General features: G+C 42.8%; 1 protein-coding gene across 1 annotated transcript in view; it reads right to left on the reverse strand.

Moving 5' to 3' along the window:
• The window catches only part of MRC1 (mannose receptor C-type 1), a 110833-nt gene that overhangs the window by 14785 nt on the left and 72026 nt on the right, over window positions 1–24022 (reverse strand). The window contains exons 13-23 of the mRNA XM_055147082.1: window positions 22954–23081; window positions 22397–22484; window positions 20053–20197; window positions 17918–17959; window positions 16303–16466; window positions 14313–14380; window positions 12038–12138; window positions 10283–10425; window positions 9783–9897; window positions 7037–7203; window positions 4131–4233 (exon numbers count right to left, since the gene is read on the reverse strand). Of these exons, the coding sequence (XP_055003057.1) occupies window positions 4131–4233; window positions 7037–7203; window positions 9783–9897; window positions 10283–10425; window positions 12038–12138; window positions 14313–14380; window positions 16303–16466; window positions 17918–17959; window positions 20053–20197; window positions 22397–22484; window positions 22954–23081 (1264 nt within the window). The remainder of the gene's footprint in view (window positions 1–4130; window positions 4234–7036; window positions 7204–9782; window positions 9898–10282; window positions 10426–12037; window positions 12139–14312; window positions 14381–16302; window positions 16467–17917; window positions 17960–20052; window positions 20198–22396; window positions 22485–22953; window positions 23082–24022) is intronic.

Here is a 24022-nt window from a genome sequence, read left to right on the forward strand (position 1 = left end):
GAGCCACTGAAGGAAAATGTCTGCAAAAGAAGTGAAATCTGGCCTGCTGTCTGTTCCTTGGAGCCCAAGAGCTAAAAAGGGCTTTTTGAAATCTTTTTCAATGCCAAGGGTGAACACGTGTGGGTAGGGGGTAAGGTGTCAGAGGCCCAGCCTAGATTCTTGCACATTCAAGTACGTGCTTACCACTGGCACAATGTCCCAATGCCAGAACAGATCTTCCACCTTAGTTATTTAAAACTCATTTAAAAACTCTCCTGCAAGGCTGGGGAGGTACAGGGGTTTGAACAAATGCCTTACATGCTCTGACCCTAGAATAATTTTTAAAGGAGCTTTTGTTTGGCTTTATTTTGTTTGGGGGGCCACACCTGGCAATATCAGGGGTTACTCCTGCTCTGCATTCAGGAATTCTCCTGGTGGTGCTTCGGGGTGCCATATGGGATATCGGGGAATCAAACCCGGGTGGGCCATGTGCAAGGCAAGCAACCAACCGCCTATACTATCACTTGGGCCCCATGTTAAATAGGTTTTTAAAAGCTAAAGAAGAACATCTCATGATATGTGAACAATACATATGACAAAATATAGTATCGTCACACTCTCTTGTTTATTGACTGCCATTGCCTGTAACCCCAGTAGAGCTGAGTGGCTGTAACCAAGATTGCTGACTGGAAAAGCCAGAATCATTTGCAATCTATCTCTTTACAGAAAAAGCTCTCAAAACCTGGTTTAAACTTCCTGATGGTTTTCCTGACTAGCTCTGTCCTGGCCGGATCCCCGACCTGGCCACTTCCTATCACCCCAACTCAGCTTGTACCAGCACAATTACCAAGCTTTGTCCTGGGGAGGGGACAGCTTCACTTCAGGAACAACAGCCACTCATTTTTTCTCTCCCGACATTACTGCCCCCTTGTGTTGGTAAGAAATCATTAAACCAAGCGATCTGGGCCAGGAGGCTTAAAATGTTACATCTGGTAGACACTGAACTGTCTTATCAACTTCCAGCTTTGAGAGATCTGGGTTTGGCAAAATATCTATGGAAAATGTGGGCTGACTGAGAGTCGTAATAAATAAAGCTTGGGGCACAACTACATAAAAGGCTTCGTGGAAGGCTGTATACGGTAGGAAACTTAGCTCATCTAGCCATCTGCTTATCTGTAAAAACACTCAGAATTATAAAGAAAACTTAGATATGACTGAGTCATCTTAGGTGATTACATTGTCGGTAGTACATATGTAACATGTTTTTTAAAGTTTTCCTTTTATTCCTATGTATTCATATTATAAATTCATTTGTTCTTGTTCAATACATTCACATGAATTCACATGAATTCACATTTTATTTACGCATAAATGGAAATAATAGTTTTTAAAAGTTACAATTTTACCTATATCCCATGGATTAATTTTTTTTTTATTTTTAAAATTTTATTGAATCACCATGAGATAGTTACAAGCTTTCATGTTTGAGTTACAACCTCACAATGATCAAACACCCATCCCTCCACCATGCACATTCCCCACCACCAATATCCCTGGTATACCCCCCCTTTCCACCCTCCACCTGCCTCTAAGGCAGACAATATTCCCCATACTCTCTCTCTACTTTTGGGCATTTTGGCTTGCAACACAGACACTGAGAAGTCATCATGTTTGGTCCATTATCTACTTTTGGCATGCATCTCCCATCCCAACTGGTTCCTCCAGCCATCATTTTCTTAGTGATCCCTTCTCTATTCCATCTGCCTTCTCCCCTCCACTCATGAAACAGGCTTCCAGCTATGGAGCAATCCCCCTGGCCATTATATCTACCGTCCTTGGGTGTCAGCCTCATGTGACGCTACCCCACACTCCACAAATAAGTGCAGTTCCTCTATGTCTGTCCCTCTCTTTCTGACTCATTTCACTTAGCATGATACTCTCATGGATTAAAAAATTTTAAATATAAGAATAAACATTAAATGTATTTAATAAACATACTGTCACTGTTCGAGCGGGCACCAGTAACGTCTCTCGTTGAGAGACTTATTGTTACTGTTTTTAGCATGTCCGACATGCACGGGTAGCTTGCCAGGCTTTGCTGCGCTGGCTCGATACTCTCAGTAGCTTGCCGGGCTCTCTGAGAGGGGCGAAGGAATCGAACTCGGGTCGGCCGTGTGAAAAGTGAATGCTCAACCGCTGTGCTATTGCTCCAGCCCAATAAACATACTAAAAATAGATTTTCTGTTTCTAATGAGATGTTTAAATATATAGCAAAATTTCCAATAATGCACAATGAATGTACAAAAGTCCTTAATTCCACTCCCCACAGCAGACAGCCACTATTCTTTTTGGGTCCACCTGGCGATGCACAGGGATTACTCCTGACTCTGCACTCAGGAATTACCCCTGGCAGTGCTGGGGGACCATATGGGATGCTGGGAATCGAACCCGGGTTGGCCGAATGCAAGGCAAACAGCCTACCCGCTGTGCTATCGCTCCAGCCCCCAGCCACTATTCTTACTCTGATGCATTTAAGTAGGCTCTGTTGGTTCCAGTTTTAAAAAGTTTACAGTAGTCCTTCTGTTACTGTTGCTCTGCCTTTAAAAGTCTATAAAATTTTGTTCTGCCTCTTTTCACTTTAACACCGAACTCTTCCTTAACTCTAACTCACTGAACATTTTTTTTTTTTTTGCCTTTTGGGTCACACCCGGCGATGCTCAGGGGTTACTCCTGGCTCTGCACTCAGGAATTACTCCTGGCGGTGCTCGGGGGACCATATGGGATGCCGGGGATCGAACCCGGGTCGGCCGCGTGCAAGGCAAACGCCCTACCCGCTGTGCTATCGCTCCGGCCCCTCACTGAACATTTTGAGAATATTCTTATTAGTGGTAAATATACTCTCATTTATGTTCATAATTAGAGAGAAAGAGAAGACCTTAAATAAGCTTGTGCATCACCATTTTCTCCCAGAAGGAGGCGCTCTCCTTGGCCTGAAGAACAAAGGTACAGAAGCCGTGGGTGGATAACGCCACTGCTCAGAGGGTCTCAGCAGGTTAGAATTTCTGCAGTGCTCCTCATCAGTCTTAAGAAACATTGCACGGTTTTCAGTCATAGTGACAGGGTGACATCCCAATTTCTAAAACAGTGTAACACAAGGCTGACTCTGGGAGGACAAGCTCTCATCTCCTACCTCAAACTCTTCCTCTTGCCTCTGCACTTCCGCTGCACCTGCACCCTCAACCTTCTATCTAATCTACCTTTGAACTTCTGCCCTTATGCTTCTGTGCAGAGGGGCTGTTGCCCCGGGTGGTGCTTGGGGGACCTCGTGCTGCTGGGGATCAAACCCAGGCTCCTGGCGTGCAAAGCCTGCGCTCCTTGCCACGGAGCCCTCTCCTTGGCCTGCCCCTATGCTTGCAAAGGCAGGAATGTCTATTAGATTTCACTCGAAACCAGTACTTGTCCAACCATAATCTTGATTCTCAGTTTGCTGCACTCTATTTTCTTCTTTTTGTCTATTTTGGCTTTCTTAGATTAAAAGAAGGCGGCAAACTGGAAACCTCATACTCTAGGACACATAATACAGAACAAACACTGAGACACAGGTGCTAAATGTGGCAACAGTTCTAGAAATATGAGTGTCCAATTGAGGTCTTTCTGCTTGGACATAAAAAGGAAGGAAGAGAGGAAGGGAGGGAGGAAGGAAGGAAGGAAGGAAGGGAGGAAGGAAGGGGGAGGAAGGGAGGGAGGGAGGAAGGGAGGGAGGAAGGGAGGGAGGGAGGGAGGGAGGGTAAAGGAAAGAAGGGAGGGAGAAGAGGGTAGATAGAGGAAGATTAGGTGGAGGAAGACATATCCCAAATATGCATCAATGGAAAATAAAATGTCAAATTCATATTGAATCTGCACAAAACTCTGGCAACAAGTGATGGAAGACAAACATGAATAAATCAGAGAAAATGAAACCCTTTGTTCTGTTCGTACAATGAGTTCAGGTGAGATCAACAGAACTTGTTGATGTGCTTTTGAAAGACATCATTTTTAAAATAAGATTAAAAAAACATTTTTAAGTTCATGGCAAAATTGAAGGGGGCATCTTTTAGAATATGAATACAGAGTTTCCAGCTCCTGGGTTCAGCGAGCATCAGCAAGCTTACCAGGACTCATCTGGCATATGTAGCCTTGCGTGCTGTCGCAGTTGTCGTCCATCCACTTCCCTGCATCCCTTACATTTCCTCCAATAATAACCGCACAGTCGGCCTGTATATTTTTATGGAGAAAGACAAAAACTTGTGAATGGTGATTACTGCAGTGAATTCATGAAGAAGCCAGCAATGATGCCTTCTCCTTCCCCGTCAAAGGAGAAGAGAGTAGGTAGAAAAAGATTAGGTAGAGGAAGACATGTCCCAAATACGTGCCAATGGGAAATAAAATGTCAAATTCGTTTTGAATCTGCAAAAGCTCTGGCAACAAGTGATGGGGGTCAAAAATGAATAAATCAGAGAAAACAAGACACTTTCATTCAATGGCATATTCGACTCCTCCTCACTCTGCAAGCACATCCTTACCCTGAACTCTTGTTGCCTTCATCAGAAACCCAGTAACTTTGGATCCATGGTGGAGAAAGGGCTAAGAAACTTCCTCTGGGACCTCCCATCCCTTCCCTGATCCCTCTCCTTCATGGCTACAGCTGTATCAGCCTCCCGCCTCTAGCCTCATTACCCCATGAGCTTTGACACACACAGGGATGCTTCTGTCTCAAAGTGTCAACCGATTCTTCTCTCTCACTCCTAGTCCCCTCCCTTTGACATGGTAATACATGGCATGCACTTTTTGATTCCTCATTTGTTAAATACAAATTTTATTCGCATATGTACTAAGGAAAGTGTGCTAAATTCAACACAAGTCATGTTTGTTTTTGCAAGACAGTGAGATTACAAATGTTTTGTGTGGTTGTTTCTGCTATTCTTTTTGTTTTTGCAATTTTTATGCATTTTATTTTCATAAAGTAGTTCACAATAGTTCATTACCGGTAATATTCAAACACCCACCCCCCAGCGAGGATCTCCCCACTGTAGTAAGAGGGAAGTGTGTGAAGGTTGTTGTATTTCATCCTGGGGCCATTTAGGTCCATATATAAGCGAATACAGCAAGTATGCAAATGTGCTACTTTAGGTACATCAGTGGGCTGGCGTGCATTCACAGCGGCGTGCTCCAGGAAATACTGCATCACTCTCTTCCAGGACCTTTATTTTATAGTCTCTGGATCTTGGCCGCTGATGAGATTACATGGCGCCGGGGGCAGTTTGTGGGTTGTGACTGCCAAGTTACTGGAAAACTGGGGAATTTCTACTATTCTTAAGGTTCTGAAAGCAGAACACTTGTGACAATGAACTTGGTTTTGCTTTTATATAAAGCTTGCTCTCCCCCTGAATTATTTCTAAGCACCCCCACAATACTATCACAATGGCACCTGACTTTATCTTCTTGCATTTCCAATTCTATCTATAAAGATTAATTTGATTTTCAGGAAGTTCAAAAAATTATTTACATTAAAATCACTCACCCATCACCAAATCTTTGGGCTAATTTGGTGGATTTGAGCAAAAGGATTCTTTTGTTCAAATCCACCAAATTAGCCCAAAGATGCTGTTTTGATCACATCTATTTTTTTCTGCTCAAACCTTATTTTGTTCCTTTATATGAATGCCAAGCTCTCTCATAGGGCATTTAAGTTACTCCAAATTTTTCTTCCTACCTTCGGAAGAGTACCCTTCTGTCCTCTTTTCTGCATAAAATTTCTCTAAAGTGGGACCAGAGAGATACCACAGCAGGTGTGGCTTGGTCCCCGATACTCCATATGGTCCCCCAAGGCTCTCCAAGAGTAATGCCTGAGTGCAGAGCCAGGAGTAAGTCTTGGGAACTGCGAGGCATGGCCAAGGGAAATAGAGCCACACAGAGGAGTGGCCGGTGCCGTGGACTCCTGCCCAGACCCATGTGCCTTTGTCTGAAGGGCTGTCACCTTACCCACGAACACGACCCCTGGCATTCTTCATCCCCTGGCCAACTTCCCAAACTTTAATACTGAAGAAAAGAGCCCCGAGCAGACTCACTTCTACCTCCCTTGCTCTCCACAAGGATGAGATCGCGCCCTCCTGGAGCGTCTTCCCCGCAAATACTACAGTGCTTTAGAACCGAGGCTACCATCCTGCAGCCTCACTTTCACCTTCTTCCATCCTACTGACCCTCCCATCTGGCCTTCCTGCCTTACCTTCTTTCCTTCCCTCCCTTCCTTCCTGTCTTCCCTTTTCCACTTCTTTTGCTGTGATCCAGGGCCAGGGCTCCTGCCCACACTGTTCAATGTGCCACGTGGGGTCAGGAACCAAACCCAGAGCCTCACACAGGGAAGTACGAGCTCTCCCTCTGACGCAGACTCCCTGGACCCAGCACCACCTTTGTCCTATAAAATGTCTGGTTTCATGTAAGTGAATTCTTCCTCCAGTCAAGTCCGCAACCTTCGAGGTCTTCGTGTATCTCACCCTGCCTGGTGCTCAATACTGACTGGTAGCTGGTTCCAGGAAGCAAAGATAAAAGTGGCCAATCAAAGAGGCAAGCACGGGGGAAGGGAAGCCTCGTGAGTTGATGGACAAAAGTTTTCAGCCCAGTGTTCAGCACGACCTGAGCATTCTACAAACACTAGCCCGGGATGAAGACACAAACTCTGAAGACAACATATCTCCAGACGCAGCAGTTAACAGATCCGTCCCAGACACTCCACGAGCTTCAAGAGTTTAGGAGCAGCTGAGGCAAAGGAAGTCACTGGGGACAGGTCCCAGTGTGAGTCCTGACTACAGGACAGCCCAGCTGGGACATGGCTTTCCCACACCCAGTGGCCAAAGGGTTCCTACCAGAGTCACAGCCCTTCCTCAAGGCCGCTGGAGTCAGACAGTGAAACTGCAAGAAACTCAAATGGAGGGAGTTTGTTTTTTTTCCCACAGAAGACCAAGACTGAACCTAAAGATTTTCAGCAAACTGACAGAGACCAGCTGAAACAGACACTTACATCTTCAAAAGAAATGCTGCTCCTACGGCCCCCTGGGAACCCTTTGCCCCAGTTTGTGTAGTGAACCCCTCGGCCATCTGTCCAGAGGAACGTGTTCTCGGAATTGACGTCATTCAATCCAGTCCAGGCATTAAAGGAGGAGTCCTTCATGTGATAGGTGATAAATGCTGAAAAAAAATCACAATATTTTAAGCATTAGGGATTGGGGTGTGGCGGTAGGGAAAGGAGACTCTAAATACTTTCATCTTCAGATGTCAAACCCGTGCTTAAAGACTGTAGTCTGAGTTACAAGCAGTCACTATGAAAATAAACACAACCTAATGTCTACTTCACTTCTTCACCTTTGGACTTGAAAAACTTTCTCACAGTAAAGGTCTGGTTTGGTTCACTGCAGACAACGGGACCAGTGGGACCCTGCCCAGGGACCAGGATGCTCTGGGTGGGAGAGGCAGAAGGAGCCTGAGGGTCAGCCCCTGCCCACTTCCCATTAATGCACCCCCAACAGCCAGAAGAGAGACACTTCTTCACTCACATGCCGATCCCATGGGCAAGTAAGTTTCTAGAAATAACGAAATCTGATGATAAGAACTGAGGGAGAATGGAGAGTGCTCTTCCACTAGGAAAATTCTAAAAGGAAAATTCTCTGTCAGGCCAGAGTGATAGCAGGTAGGGTGTTTGCCTTGCATGTGGCCTGCTTGGTTTCAATCCCTGGCACCACATATGGTGTCCTGAGCCTTGCCAGGAGTGATCCTGGAGTGTAGAGCCAGGAGCAAGCCCTGAGCACAGTCAGGTATGACCCCAAAACAAAACAACAACCAAATTATCACTACAAGAAACATCTGGGCCAAGGAAAGAGTAAGGCACTTGCCGTGCATGCCTCGGGGTTAGTCTCGGGCACTGCATAGGGTCCTCTAAGCGCCACCAAGAACGATCCCTGAGCACAGGCCAGGAGTAAACCCTGAGCACTGCCATGTGTAGTCCTCAACAAGAACATCAACAAACAACCCGAGAAGCTTCTAGCTGTCAAATGGTCAGTGTCTGGTCTTTGTCGAAGTAAAGGAGCGACTGTTTGGGAGGTTCTACTCTGAGGGGTTGGCTGCCGAGGGTGCACAAATGCTGGGGTGTGGGGGCACCTTGGCACTAAGTGCTGCCATCCTGGGGGAAAGGAGAGTAGAGAAACACAGAAAGGAGCTAACAAATATGGTCTCCGGCTTCCTCCATGATTCTGAAGCGGAGAAGGAGGTGACCCATAGCCGGCCAGTACCCACGGCCTTCCCCTCCACGGTCCACAGCGCAGGCCTCCGCCGAGGCCCACACCAGCACCTGCACAAGCCGAACGGCTGCTTCCAAATATCCATGCTAACAACCAGCTCTTGAACATCACTCGGAAACCCAGAACTCAGTGCTCGGGTGCCCAACGGAAAGTGTGCAAGAGAGGGACATAGTGATCCCTTCATTTGGAAAGAGACACTCTTGCTCTCCCTCAGAGTGGTCGGGGCAGGCCACTGCTCTGCTCAGATATTTCTTATTCCTAACGAAAAGGAAAATGATGTTTCTCTTTCAATAATTCTCAGGGGGAGAAGAGCCTGGACAGTTATTTATCCTGGTTTGGTTTTATTTCCTCAACAAGATCAGAACTTTTTACTCTGCCCCCCGATTTGACATGAAATGTGGATAAGCTCTACCTGCCAGCATTTCAGTGCTGACACTTTTTTTTCCTGCCAAAGACCACAATAAGCATTCAACAACATGGGCTGCTTTTGCCAGGAATAATGTTATTTTATCTGAAAATTGTTTCCTTCTGCACATCTCTATTACCCAGGTTCTAATTTTGTGATGCCAGGAATAAGCACTTTGCGGTTAGGAGAGGAAATCAATTACTGAGTTTCTCTGTTGGGTAGCTGTCCTGAAATGTGTAGGCTGTTAGAGAAATGGGAATATGACATTCTTAAGATTGGTCTTTCTTTTTTTCCCCTCTGAGTATTACAGTTTGACCCTTTTCAGTGTCTGGCAAGCTACTGAAATTATCAAAGGTTCTCAGTGAAATCTTCGTGCTAGAAAGAGCCCTTGGGAGAATGCCGTCTTCATTATTTTTGAGTCATGCTAGTTTCCCAGTGCATGATTTTAAATTCAAAGAATCTCAGAACCAAAAAAAAAATAGGTGCTCTGGGAAATTAAAATAAAAATCCGTTCAGCCTCCACCTGTTTCCCAACAACACCCATATACATTTCCATGTATAACAAACGTTCCCATCCCACATTCAGTTCAAATGTGTGTCCACAGCATCCAAGGACCTTCCAATGGAATTGTTTTCCCCGACCTTCAGAACACCCATGAATCAGCCCAGGCCACCAATCGTTTGCTTGTTTGGTTTGTGGGGGCCAGGCTGGGCTATACCCAAACATTACTTCCTGCTCTTGCTCAGAGATCACACTTAAAGGGGCTTGGGGAGCCCTGAAGAGTATTAGGGATTGAGCCTGGGTTAGCCACTTGCAAGTACAGGAGCCTTAACCACTGTACTAGCTCTTCGGCCCCCTCAGTCAGTTTTAAGTTCATGAATGACCTTCTAATTCTGAACCTTGATGGCGCCTCCATCTGAATAAGAGTTCTCAATGTCTTTGACTCCTCTCTTCCTAGTTTTTACTCAGAAAATTAAAACAGTTATTCACTACCAGTCATATCAGGCCATTTCATCAGAAGATGTAGATTTTTAAAGGTATGTGGGACCGTGGATGGGCCACCTACCTTGCTCCTTCTCATTGAGTATGGATGCCAGATTCCCTCCAAGTTCTATGCAAGCTGTCCGTGACTTGTGCCAATTTTTCCTTTCTTCTTTAACAAATCCAAAGATTTTGAAACACTAGGACAGAAATTTTAAAAAAACTCCACAGTGCTTAACTAAAGATAATATGGGTTGTTCTAAACCATCTAAATTATTCATGCAGATTATCACTATACAAACATTTTCTCACAATAGATCTCCCCCAAGTTAGTTGACTTTCAATACCCACATTTCTTTGACACCTTCCCCCACCCCAAACTTAGAGAAATGGCACTCCTATTCATATAATTCTTCCAAGAATTCTCTCCATCTTCTGAGAAAATTTAACTTGAGTATATCTACCTAGGCTTGCTTATTATTTTCTAAAGTGATGAGGTAAGTTGAAGTCAACTTTGAGTCAAAAGAGAAGCATTGTCACTCCTGGCATGACTAATGCCAAGGCTGCAAGTCACTTTTCCAGTACCTTGTTATTGTAAAAGGACCAACCGTCCTTACAACCTCCTGGTACTGGGGGTGTGGTGGGGACGGCAGTAGAATTAATGCTGCTGTTATGTCGTTCACAAATAAAGGCGCTTGGATAACCGCAGTTAATGTCATTCCAAAATCCTGGCAAAGAACAAAGCGGCAATTAGATATACAAAGCCTATAACAAAAAATCTTTAAATGCACCCATATTCTGTGAGGAGTCTCAAAAATGGTTTCAACTAGAATGAAATTTGAAATGATACAAGTGACTCCAAAGGGCTATGTGATTTCCTTGAGTATTTTCATCTGAACTAATGGTAGATCAATGTTATAAAGCATTTATTATGAACCAGGCATACAGCTGACATTGTCTAATGCAATCTAAATAGACAGCTAATAACAAAAATCTGATTATATTTTAAATTATATTTATATATGTACATATTATATTTGTATAACTATTTTGTACTTTATAGAAATATTTATATGTTTATATGAATATTTATCTTATATCTTATAGACATACTTGTACATTTATATGAATATTTATTTTATTTTTATATAAATATTTGTATATGAATGTTTATTTTATATTTTATATAAATATTTCCATGAATAAAATATATGGACTGGACCGCTAACACAGCGGGTAGGCATTTGCCTTGTACGCGGCTGACCGGGGTTTGATTCCTCTGTCCCTTCAGAGAGCCCAGCAAGCTACCAAGAGTATCCCAACCGCATGGCTGAGCCTAGCAAGCTACCCGTGGTGTAGTTGATATGCCAAAAACAGTAACAAGTCTCACAATGGACGTTACTGGTGCCTGCTCGAGCAAATCGGTGAACAACGGGATAACAGTGCTACAGTGCTACAGTTATTTTACATCTTTATATAAAATTATTTTCAAAAATCTAATTAAAATCTACCTATCTTCATAGATCCCAAGAATTTGCCTAGTGTTTTTGGTGTGTAATCTCATTAAATAGTCTTAACAATGGTAAAGTCTGCAGTTAAGAGAGGAAAAACATGATTGATAATCTAGATGCTGAATAAAACTGCAAAGCAAACAGACAAAATCCAACCAAAATCAATCCTTAGATGCTGAGTGCAGAACCTAAGTTATTAAAAGGAGAGGGGGATTGAAGTGGAGGGTTGGAGGGTTCTGGTGGGCCCTGTTCCTGGTACCGTGTTCTCACGTTCTCAGTGGACATGGTGAGATATGAATAGATGAACCTACATGCCTAGGACATGCACACTACAGTGCTGCCTCGTGGTCAGCAAAGCAAAACAAGAAACGTGCCTTCTGTATAGTTCCACAAATCAGAATATGAAAACATGTTTGGGGGCCAGAGAGAGTACGGGGGGGGGGGGGGGCGGGCATTTGCCTTACACACGGCTGGCCCAGGTTCAATTCCCGGCATCCCATATGGTCCCCCGAGCACCACCAGGAGTGATTCCTGAATGCAGAGCTAGGAGTAACCCCTGTGCATCACCAGGTGTGACCCCAAAAGCCAAAGGAAACAAAACAAAACAACAACCATACTTCATAAAATAAGGATCAAGAAGACTGTGTCATCTTTCAGCGTAAACGAAAAGCACCATTCTTATACCGCTGCAGCTCTGCAGCTAAGCGCAGACTCCTCTCGTCTCCTTCGGCCTGATGGAAAAGCGTCACTTGCTCCCTGTAGCCCAGGGAGATCATGAATGACCACTCACAGCACAAGGCAAATACAAAAAGATTTCCATCGTGCCTACCTGAACTTGAGTATATGGTCACACAGTTTTCATCATCATTTGCAAAATTGGGTTCGCCTGGGGCCCAAGATACAAAATTCACTTTGCTTCCATCCATCCAACTGGGAAAAAAAGAAACCTGGCATTTAGCACCATCCTAGTTAGCTAGAGCCTAGTGGGCGGGGAAGTTGATTGAATAATAGGATTGAATAATAAAAGGAGCAGAGGTTTCTGAGCAAACAGAAGAGAAGGTTCTAGAGAGATTGGCAGGAAGTTGGTACTTCCATAGGCTCTGTGTTCCTCCATAGCAACTGGCATCCTGAAAGTGCAAGAAGAAATGGATACCGCACTTACTCTGGAAACAAATAGAAGCAAATAACTAGGCTGACTTAGGCTCAGAACCCACCATCCAAAACCACCCAGAGGGAGACTATAGTTTCCCCATTGGCCCGCCTCTGATTTTCCCATTTACGTTCCTTTCTGCTAAAGAACGTGATCTGGATTTTATTTTCATAAATGACAGAAATTCAAAAACTCATCTCTGAAAAAAAGCAAGAGAGCATTGAATTGGACCCTCTCATTTTATTTTATTTTATTTATTTATTTTATTTTTGCTTTTTGGGTCACACCCGGCGATGCACAGGGGTCACTCCTGGCTCTGCACTCAGGAATTACCCCTGACGGTGCTAAGGGGTAATATACGGGATGCTGGGAATGAAACCCAGGTGGGCCGAGTGCAAGGCAAACGCCCTACCCGCTGTGCTATCACACTCCAGCCCCTTTTGTTTTGTTTTTTAATTTTTTATTAGTGAATTGCCGTGGGGTACAGTTACATACTTACAAACTTTCGTGTTTGAGTTTCAGTCATACAATGATCGAGTACCCATCCCTCCACCAGTGCCCATTCTCCACCACCAATGATCCCAGTATCCCTCCCCCCACCCTCACTCCCTCCCCGCCACCCCACCCTGCTTCTGTGGCAGGGCATTCCCTTTTGTTCTCTCTTTCCTTTTGGGTGTTGTAGTTTGCACTAGAGGCATTGAGTGGCCGTTGTGTTCGATCTATAGTCTACGTTAACTCGCATCTCTCAACCTGAGTTTGGACCCTCTCATTTTTGAGATGAACAGATGTGTTTACTTATATTGTTTTGCCCAAAGGAGCATCAAGCATCTTTAAACAGTCTCACGGAACCCAGAGGGGGAACCACTGGAGCATGCACGAGAAGACAGAGCTGCTCTTCAAATTTAGGACAACGTGTGCATTACTGAACAAGGAAAGGAGCTCCCCAATGTACTGATGTCCTCTCTGTAGCTACTTGAAAACATTCCTTTGAAAAGAAAACATGTCAAGCAGTCAAAAGGGTACATCAAAGCTATGTTAGAGCCAGGAGGGGTGGGTGGTAGGGGAAAGGATGCACAAGAAGACCCTTCAGTTCTGGTCACCAAGGAAAGTCCAAATGGAACCCTAGTTTGAAAAATAAATCCAGAACTAGAGCGACAGTACAGAAGCTATCACGCAGATCTGGCATGTGACGGGCACCCTACCCCAGCTGGGGTGACCCATATTATACCCAGTATCACCAGGCCCAGAGCAGCACCTCATCCTCAGACCCTGGCATCAAAGCACTGGCCCACTTGGCTGAGAATTTCTGGGAGCGGCCCCTGGACTTCCTGAGCACTGCTTGGGAGCTCTATTCATTCATTCACTCATTCATTCGTTCATTCATTAGCAAATCAATGCAGTTTTCTGGTCTGTCCAGTATATATTTTCAGTGGGTGACTAATTTCCTAATAACTGGAGACATCAAGTAGGGTGTTGAGCTGGTTATGTGAGAATTTCAGTCACGAAAAGTTACAAAGAATTCCTTTTTCTTCTTGTTTGTTTTCAAGATGATGTTTAAGACCCCTAAGAGGATTTTAAAAAATATATCCAGAATGCCAGGGAAGTAATTCAGTTACAGAGCTTATGTTATCTGTCCAGGCAGGCAGCCAGCAGGAAAGAAGAAGGAAGGAAGGGAGGAAGGAAGGAAGGGAGAAGGGAGGAAGGGAAGGAGGGAGGGAGGGAGGGAGGGAGGAAGGAAGGAAGGGAGGAAGGAAGGAAGGGAGGAAGGAAGAGAGGAAGGAAGGAAGGAAGGAAGGAAAGAAGGAAGGAAGGAAGGAAGGAAGGAAGGAAGGAAGGAAGGAAGGAAGGAAGGAAGGAAGGAAGGAAGGGAGGGAGGGAGGGAGGGAGGGAGGGAGGGAGGGAGGGAGGGAGATAGATCACTATCCTAAGTAAAATTTTTGTCAGGTTTACTTACGCAAACTTTTTATCCAAGCTGATCAATAAACCAATGAAATACGCCGTATGTGCATCTTTCCTGTTGGCCTAAAACATGAAGTTACCATACATATCAATTTTTACTCCCGTAAAACACACATATTCCAGAATACATTGCAAATCAGACCACCATGTTGTTTATCTTCTGCTGACGGTGATATAGGTCAAGCATTTCTCAGTGAAACTGTTGATGTGACAATTAACATCCTCCTAGGAATTTTTCCTATGGAGAAATTCACACAGAGATTGTGCTGTATATCTGATTTTTTTTTTCATAGAAATGATAAAAAAGGACATATGTTCTGTGCCAAAACACTCTTGGGAAAAAAGTAATTAAACTTATGCTGTTAGCTGATGATTGTGTATAGGCAAGAAAAATAATTTATGTAAATAATTAAAAGCCAACAAGTTTTGATCCATCCAAGACAGATTCTTTAAATGAATAATCAACCTTTACTATTCAGAATCCATCAATGCAAAATTTTAACTACTTGATTTATTTTCCATAATTTCTGGTTGGCACAGAAGAGTTTATTTAGCATGTAATTGATGTTTCATATGGATGAACTGGATAGTGTATATACTTGCTCCATGGGTTGATTAAATGCTCCTCAGGTGCATCAAAACTTTGTACATCAAAACTATAATATTACTTTGACGCTACTATGACTATGTTATCTAAAGTAAAATAAAATCATTTTTTAAATGAACAAGTGTTCACCATGCAAAGAAGTTGTGGTCTATATACTAATGGGAAATTATTCAGCTGTAGAAAAGAAAATGAAATTATATCATTTGAGAGAGGATGGATAATAATGTGAGATGCTTCCGCTAAGTGGAATAGGAAAGGAAATGAAAGGCTTCCTTAACTGATAGGTTTCACTCACATGAGGATATGAACCTTTAAATTCACAAATCACAGCAAGAAAAATGCTCTGACTCTGAAACATTGGTGGTTATTAGAGGGAGAGAGGGTGTGGGTAAGAGGAAAGGGCAAAGAGAGTCATTTTGTTGCTACTGTTCTGTTCTGAAATTTTTTTGGTCCATTTTTTTATCATGGTGACAATGGTCTATAAGCAAGTAAATATTTATATCCCAGGGGTAATCAAGCACACCAAAGTGCCAATATCCATCAGCCACAGTCCAGAGCACCCTGCCCATCTTGTCCCCTCTCCCTCTCAGCAACCTCAATTCTGCATCAGAGTCTAAGGGTTGGCTCCAACGGTACAGTTTCTATTGAAAGGGGGCCGTTCTGTTCTTCATTTTGAGACACCATGATATAGGGGTTCAAGTATACAACGCTCTAATACCCACACTCTACCTGTGTGGAGGGGGTCGTTTTGATGATGGAGAGCCCTAGAACTTTGGAGATGGACATGGAAGACTCATAGGCTTAAGATGGTGTGGCGCTATCCTCCTGAAACTGCATCAACTTGTCAACCAATGGTAAGTCAATATCATTAATTCAAAAATTAGAAGAAAGTAAAATCTCATCATGGAATCAGAAAATAAGATAATAATTATAATATCTGAGTATCAAACAAGTGAATAAAAGCCACCAAGTCTGGGGGCTGGAACAATAGCACAGTGAGTAGGGCATTTGCCTTGAACATGGCCGATCTGGGTTTGATTCCCAGCATCCCATATGGTCCCCCGAGCACTGCCAGGAGTAACTCTTGAGTGAAGAGCCAGGAGTAACCCCTGAGCACTTCTGGAGTGACCCAAAAAGGAAAAAAAAAGCCAGGTCCGAATTCTCCAAAGTGCAAACTGAAAATAATCTCTGAGTTCTGTCGTTCTATACTGAACCTTCAACCAGTTGGGCCAGCACCCACCTCTCGTCCTTTGGCATTTACATCTTTCATCCAACCTTAGAAGGCTCAAATTTAGCACATAATTTTGCAACTGTACAATGAGGGACCATTGGCATTTTCTCTGCTTATCAGAGGTTCCACACTTAACAATATTCTTACATATTTCCAGAGAAATTTCTTCTGACTTTCACTTCGAATAGTAACAAGATCGCCAAAATTTTTCTTGCAAAATTCTCGAGCATCGTCCATGGTTTTCTTGTCTTTGCTAAAATAATACTGGTATTCTTTATAAATAACCCACCCATCTTCAGTGACTGGTGGATCTGAAACACAAATTCGAGGCATGGATGAAGAGGAAAGGCAAGCATTACTCAGATTCATCCAAGAACTTGATAGGTATGGTGTATAGAGGTGAAAAGGGGAGTGAAGCACTGTGAGAGGTACCAGCGACTGTGTGAGCCCAAAAGGGACAGGAAGTTGATGCCCCATAATCACTGAATGAATCGAGGCCAAAGACTCAGTTTCCACCTTTTCTGAATAAACTAGCAACTTTCTCTTCTCTGCTAATTTGCATGGGTTGTTGTTGGATAAATATTGTTGGATAGAATTTTACTTTCTTCGGTAGGTGGGCACAGCTGGAAGAATACATATATATATTTATATATGAATATAGAGAGTAAATATTACATATAAGAATATAATGTGTGAGTGTGTGTGTGAGTGTGAGTGTGTGTGTACATGCACTCAGGATAGTCTATGTCCAGGTTTAGAAACTGAAACTTTCAATTACAAAATAAACAAAACTGGATGGACTTGTGTGCGCCAGTGCATAACTGGAGGACCAATGAAGTCACACCCTAGGCGCAGTCTTAGGTCCTCTTCCAACTCAGGAATTCTATGGGTCTGTGCTGAACAAGAGTTCCCAAAGATAGACTGTCCTGACCTCTGAAAGGTGTGAATGCTGCCTCGGCATTTTGCAAGGTTGATTAAAAGAGGGATCCTGAGATAGAGAGAGTACCCAAGGTCAGAGGTTCCCCAACCTTTTCTCACTTGGGGTTACTTTTCAAAATCAAAAAGGTCACGTTCCCTCCTGAAAATCTACACAAACACATAGAAAGGGCTGCCCCCATTCTGTCTCTGGGGCTACCACCGCACCTTCCTGGATTATATTCTAGTGTGTTCCTCCCCTACATGGTGTGTGTGTGTGTGTGTGTGTGTGTGTGTGTGTATGTGTGAAGAGGGAGAGGAGGGAAGCAATTGCCCTTGAGCACACTGATGGGTCTAAAATCACCCACAGGGACCCTAGCAAAAGGAGGCAGAGATGCTCCTATGGAAGAACAATGCCATCAACAAATAACCCAAGCTACATGGAAGTTCTTGGAAATGGGAAAAGGGACATCAACCAAGCCATCCAAGCACCCAAACTGGAGAGAGTGTGGTTTGCAGATACCTTGATTTGGGCCCAGTGAAGCTCATTTCCGATCTCTGACCTCCAGAACTGTCTGGGGATGCAGGGTTGCGGTGTGAAGTCAGAGGGTGAGCAGAAACGTGTTCCGGCAGTCTCAGGAAGCTGATATATGCACTAAAGAAGGCCCCTGGGCCCTGATATTTGATTCCCGAATCCCGAATCCCAGAGAAAGTGTATTAGCGTGCCTTATGCTTGTACATGGGAACCTCAGTTAGTCTACCTGCCCAGGGCACTTTCTGCCACCAAGAAATGAAAAAGGCGAAGAGAAGCAATGGGCAGGGAGAGGGGAGAAGCAGAGACACCTACTGTCTTGAGGAGCTGGCGTCGGCTCTGGCTTGGGTGTCTCTCCTGGAAAACAAAGGTTAAGGAGAAAGTGAGAAGCTAAAAATGTGACTCTTCTCTCATTCGGACCCTCCGTCCCTTCCGTTCTCCAGTTCTATATCCATCTGAGGAGGAGGAAAATGAAGGAAACAGGATTTGGAATGGAGAGTTAAACAAATGGTCTAGTAAAAATAAAATCAGCAGGCAGTGGAGGGGAGGGGAAGGGCAGATGTGAATGGGATGTAGTGTATGGTCTGGGGCTTTTGGTGGTGTGAAGGTGCATCAAAACCATAAACGTTAACACCATTTAACCACATTACCTAAAGGACAAAAAAATTAATGTATTCTTGGTTAATAAATTTTTATTTTATGTTTTATAAATAAAGGTGGTGTAAAATATGTGTTTCTAATATTTAGAAGGGACTATGCAGGTGTTATAGTCAGATATGTTATGATTAGCTCTAAGATAGCTTAAATTTTCTTTATCTGAAACCATTAAATGTGGACTAGTAACCTATAAAAAATTTTAAAATCTTCAAAGAAGATTTCCCAAAGAACAGAGACTCTTTAAAAATATTTTTTAATTTTATAAATTTTTATTAAAAAGCCATAATTTACAAAGTTACTGATAGTTGAGTTTTAGGAATACAATATTTCATCACCAATTCTTCCACTAGTGTCAATGTCTCTCAATTAATGTTCCCAGATTCCCTCCCCACCCCCAATCCACCCCTGTCTGTCAACTTGACAGGCATATTTAAAAGTCTAGTGGTTACTGCTTAGTTGTTATGTGTTTTGGATATATGACTATACCCTCACTCATATGACCTGTACAATTGAAGCTCAGATGCCTAAAGAACAGAGATTCTTCAAAGCCTATTACGCTTATTAAATGGTTGAGTCTATTAAATGTAAAATGAATTATTTTGCTTTCTAAGAAGTTAGTGATATGACTGGATTTAACTGGAATCTGTGAGAAACAGTGAGCTTTGCACTTATTAATTTTCCCATCACTTTTTCATTGAGGTGCTGGGAGTTATAATACTGATTTTGTGCATACATCATTCCAATACTGAGCTTTGGGTTCAATGAATGTAAGTCCATAGAGGAGAGCTACGAATGATACATTCATTGGGTGCTAGGTGACTTTTAACAGAAACTTGCTATCACTTATCCCTTAATTATGAAACAATCTGAAAGCACTAATCTATGCTGACGGTGTAAGGAAGCAAGCAGCCCGCCGCAGAAAAGCTACAGAGTCCCTAGCAATGCAGCAGGGACAGTTGTCAAGGTCCAGACAAGAGGGGGCAAGGTGGTTCTGGTGAACTTTCACAGAGCAGCCAGCAGGAGATTGGGCTCCAGGGAGGATGCTTCTGCTCCTATTAACACAACAACCTGGGTCCTCCTACCTCAGAGACAGACCCAGATGCACAGAGGCCCGCAGGCCCCAAAGCTACAGGATGGTGGCTGCGAGCATGCAGTATGCTCTTGTGAACATCAAGACAACACTGTGGGTCTATTAGCTTCATGAACATCAAGACAACACTGTGGGTCTATTAGCTTCATGAACATCAAGACGACACTGTGGGTCTATTAGCTTCATGAACATCAAGACGACACTGTGGGTCTATTAGCTTCATGGACATCAAGACGACACTGTGGGTCTATTAGCTTAGAGACCAAAGGGTGAGTCTCCTCTGTGTTGAGCATTTACTTGGGAAACTGATATAAGACCATTCAGGCTGAGGAAAGCTTTTGACCTGTCAGGTGACTAACAAAGCTTACCAGGTGAAAGATCTAGAGAAGACTCTACACTTTCCCCATCCTGCATCAGAGTCAAACTCCCACTGGAAGAGAACCTGAGCCAGAATAACAGCTTGTGGGAACTGCTCTGGGAGACGTGACTCTGGTCTGGGATTCCCTGGTGGCCTTTTGATCTTCTGTTCCGTTGGAACAATTATCTGTACTCCACAACCTCATCCTTATCCTGTGAAATGAGGGACCCTGCCAGTTCCCTTTATCTGTTACTTTGTTTGTTGGTCCCACCAGGGTGGGAAAAATCTTAAGAAGTCAGGGAGTTCAGTCAAAGCCAAGATAGAGGAGAGATCAAGTTATCATACCTTTTTGGATCTGGCAAATCCAGTTGTGAAGATGTTCACAATTAATATCATTCCAGGACATCCCAGGGTCACCTTTTAATTCACCACAGAATTCAGTATTTTGGTAATTATTAGGTTCTCCATAAGCCCAATTTTCATATGAAACCTACATTAGAAACATTGAATTGGATCTGGTCACTGCTTATTATAGGTCAATGCCAATTAGCTCTCCCAGCGAAAAAGAAAAGCTATGTCTGTCTTTTAAATCCATTTACATTCTTTTTCACAGTTGATTTTCTTTGAAAGCAAGAGTTATGAGTCTGACTCGGAGAGAAACAGTTTTCATTACACATAAACCCTTGAAACCCTATTCAGAATACACTATTGATTATTATACATTATTCTTTGCTTTTATTTAATAGAACAAATCAGGAAACAAAAGTAAAATTACTAACTGCCACAGATGTGAGATTTATATGTAGACAAAAATTGGCAACAAAGCTCCTACTTCTCAGTATAAGAAATTTTTTAATCTATAACCTATTCTTGATAAAATTTCACTGTAATATTAGAATTTCCCCCTGAATTAAATGTGAATAGTTGTCTTACACAAGAAAAAAAAGCCTGTGAAAATGGCTCTAACAAAACTTAAGTAAGTTTATCTTAACTCACATCAATGATAGAAATAAATGAAATTCTGGGCTTAGGACGGGAGCAATAGCATAGCAGGTACAGTGCTTGCCTTGCATGCAGTCAACTCAGATTTGATCCCTGGCACCACATATGGACCCTGGAGCCCCACCAGGAATGATCCCAGAGCACAGAGCCAGGAGTACTTAAGTGGCATCAAATATGGCCCAAAAAATAAAACAGAAAAAAGCAAAGCTAGGTTTGGGCCCCAATGAAATTTTTAACATAAAAGCACAGATCACAGAATTTTAGACTGGCCATAATGGTCTCATTCCCTGACATATAAGCATTTATCTTTCTACATAAGCACAGAATCCAAATGCCACTGGAGCCATGAAATATGCATGTTATATCCAAGTGCCTTGAAATGGAGCTGGTGGGTTCTAGAAGCTAGAACTGATATTACATGATTAGAGGCACTTTCTGTGAGGAAGAGGGTTCTGGAGACACCAGTGGGCCTCACTTCTGCATTTGCCAACAGAGAAGTGTAACTGAGTCTCACAGTTAACTCATGGAATAGCAAACGTTGCTTCCAAAGCTCCTGGATCTGTAAGAGCTATTAAACACTCAGTTTCTTTTCTTTTTTTCTTTCTTTAAAAATAATTTACTGTAGTATTAATGTCCATGGCTGAGATCTCCAAGCCTGCTCAGATCAAGACTGGGCCTCCTCCACCCAGATCCCCAGTTTTCCAGTAACTTGGCAGTTACACCCACAAACTGCCCCCAGCGCCATGTAATCTCATCAACTGCCAAGATCCAGAGACTATAAAACAAAGCTCCCGGGAGAATGTGACGCAGGTGCTGCCCAGAGATGCAGGCAGGTACAAGGCTAGACTCCTTGCATCGACTGTGTTGATCTGACTAGTACTTTCTGTACGAGAGCAGCACATCCATGTACAAGGTGTGTGGTGTGTTTGTCAGCATGCAGATCATTACAACATGACAGTAGACCAAAAGCTTGCATTCAGGAGACTAGGAGCACCTGTAAGGGCGATTAGAGGCCACCCCAAAAACCTCGAAGGTCACCTTGCATGCGGTCAACCGGGGTTCGATTCCTCTGTCCCTCTCAGAAAGCCCAGCAAGCTACCAAGAGTATCCGGCCACATGACAGAGTCTGGCAAGCTACCCTTGGTGTATTTGATATGCCAAAACAGTAACAATAATGGTCTTTGTGTCCCTGGAGTGAGCAGACACCATTGGACTACACTAGCACGCTACAGGGACGAATGGAGACCTTACTGACACCAGCTCAAGCAAATTGATGAGCAACAGGATGACAGGTGACATAGGTGATTTATGTTAGTAAAAATTTTAGAATCAACCTCCATATATTTATTACTATAAAGACATGGTTAAGTAATTGTACTTCAAACACTATCTAAAGTTCCTACTTCCACATCACGTTGGCATGGTAGAATGAAGCTACTGTTTTCTATAAACTCGTGGAATGAGTTTCCACTCCCATTGGTTTTCAACCAAACAGACTTTGGGGTAAAGAAACACTAAACTGGGCAGGAACAGATTCATAGTCATTTAAAAAAATCATTTTTTATAGGAAAATGTCTCTAGTTATCACAATGAGCTTTCTTACCAAAAACTTGGATCAAGCTGACAAGTAATATCAGAATTAAACACAACAATGTAAGAAAATAAATTATTAAGCCAAATTACTCACAGGAGAGCCATCGCTCCAAGTGAAGCCCTCGGTAGGACTTCCGTATGTCAGTCCCAACCAAAACACCTCATGGTAGTTTCCGCTACTCCTAAAACGTACAAGACATGCAGAAAGCTTAGGCTGTTGTGATAGAATGTTTGGTTATCTTTGAATACTAACAATATTAGAAAGCTGCAAGGTCAAGCAAGGCAATACAGTACAGAGGGTGAGGCACTTGCTTTGCCTTGCACACAGCTTGATCAAACCCTGAACACAAGCTTGACCCCATTACTCTAACCAATTGAGATTTACTCATTAGCCCACTAGCTGCAAATAAACAGTTGTAAAGCACTGAGATAACAATTCATTTAACAATATATATTAAGCAACTCGTACTTTTATAAAGCAATTCATGGCTGAATTTATACTTATGAAACTAAAACAAATAGGAGCAAAGCTACATCAAAAAAGACCTGCGGGTTTTTGATGGCATATTATCTACATACTAGAAGTAGATTCATAAGTCAACAATGTTCAAAATAAACGGGGAAAGGAAATTAGACAGGAATGGTACTTACGTTATTAATCGCCATATTGCTTGCTGTTCCTCTTTATTATTGATACTGGCCAGATCACCACCCATAGCTCTACAAAAATCTCGAGATTCAAACCATGTTTTCTTCTCATGCTTTCCTTTTGTATACAGCTAAAGATGACATAGTTGTAGAAGTTATTTGTATTATACAGTTTCACTAATCAATAAAAATAAGATGAGATTCAGACAGACACTTTAATGGTCCAAGCCAATGTTTTCCCTTGGCTAAAAATTATCCATGCGTGAATGTTTGGGTAGTAAAATTTGAGGGATGTTTTGTTGAGAAAACATTACTTAGGGCTCTTTTATAGTATAGGAGACACTGGAGCAAAATCTCAAAAGCTTTGGCATTTAGGTTGGACATGTAATCACAGAAAACAGAATCAATTCAGTTAAGGGCAAATAGGGCACTGAGATGAGAAAAAGTAAAAGAAACTTTTGATGCAAAGAATCACTGTATCACTGTCATCCCATTGTTTGTCGATTTACTCGAGCGGGTGCCAGTAACATCTCTAGTCTTCCCAGCCCTGAGATTTCAGCAACCTCTCCTTACTCGTCCTTCCCAATGATTGCAGGCTCTTTCAGGGTCAGGGGAATGAGACCTGTTATCGTTACTGTTTTTGGCATATCGAATACGCCACGGGGAGCTTGCCAGGCTCTTCCCATATACCTCTCACTGTATATATACCGAGAAGTGTCTTATGATGTGTTGCGCGGCCGCTTTGCGACATAAAAGTAAAAGAAAGTTTGATGCAAAGAAAGAAAACATAAATAGGGAATTTATAGGGAAAATAATATTTGTAAAATTGTGCCATGTTTGGGATCCTGTCTAGCTGATATAACCGCCAGCCAAGTGACAGCTGCCTTTCCATAATTGTTGGGAGTTTCTTTCAAAACTGCTTTGTAGTTTACTCCCTATGTTGCATTTTTTAGCACTTACTGGAGCACATGCCACAATACTCATCTGGCAGAGCATTTTAAAAGATGCGTTAACTAAAAATAAATAAATACATTTTTAATGGGCTAGTCTAAAGTGATATAGGAATCTCTGA

The sequence above is a fragment of the Sorex araneus genome, chromosome 9, assembly GCF_027595985.1.
Source record: "Sorex araneus isolate mSorAra2 chromosome 9, mSorAra2.pri, whole genome shotgun sequence".
Classification (NCBI taxonomy): domain Eukaryota; kingdom Metazoa; phylum Chordata; class Mammalia; order Eulipotyphla; family Soricidae; genus Sorex; species Sorex araneus.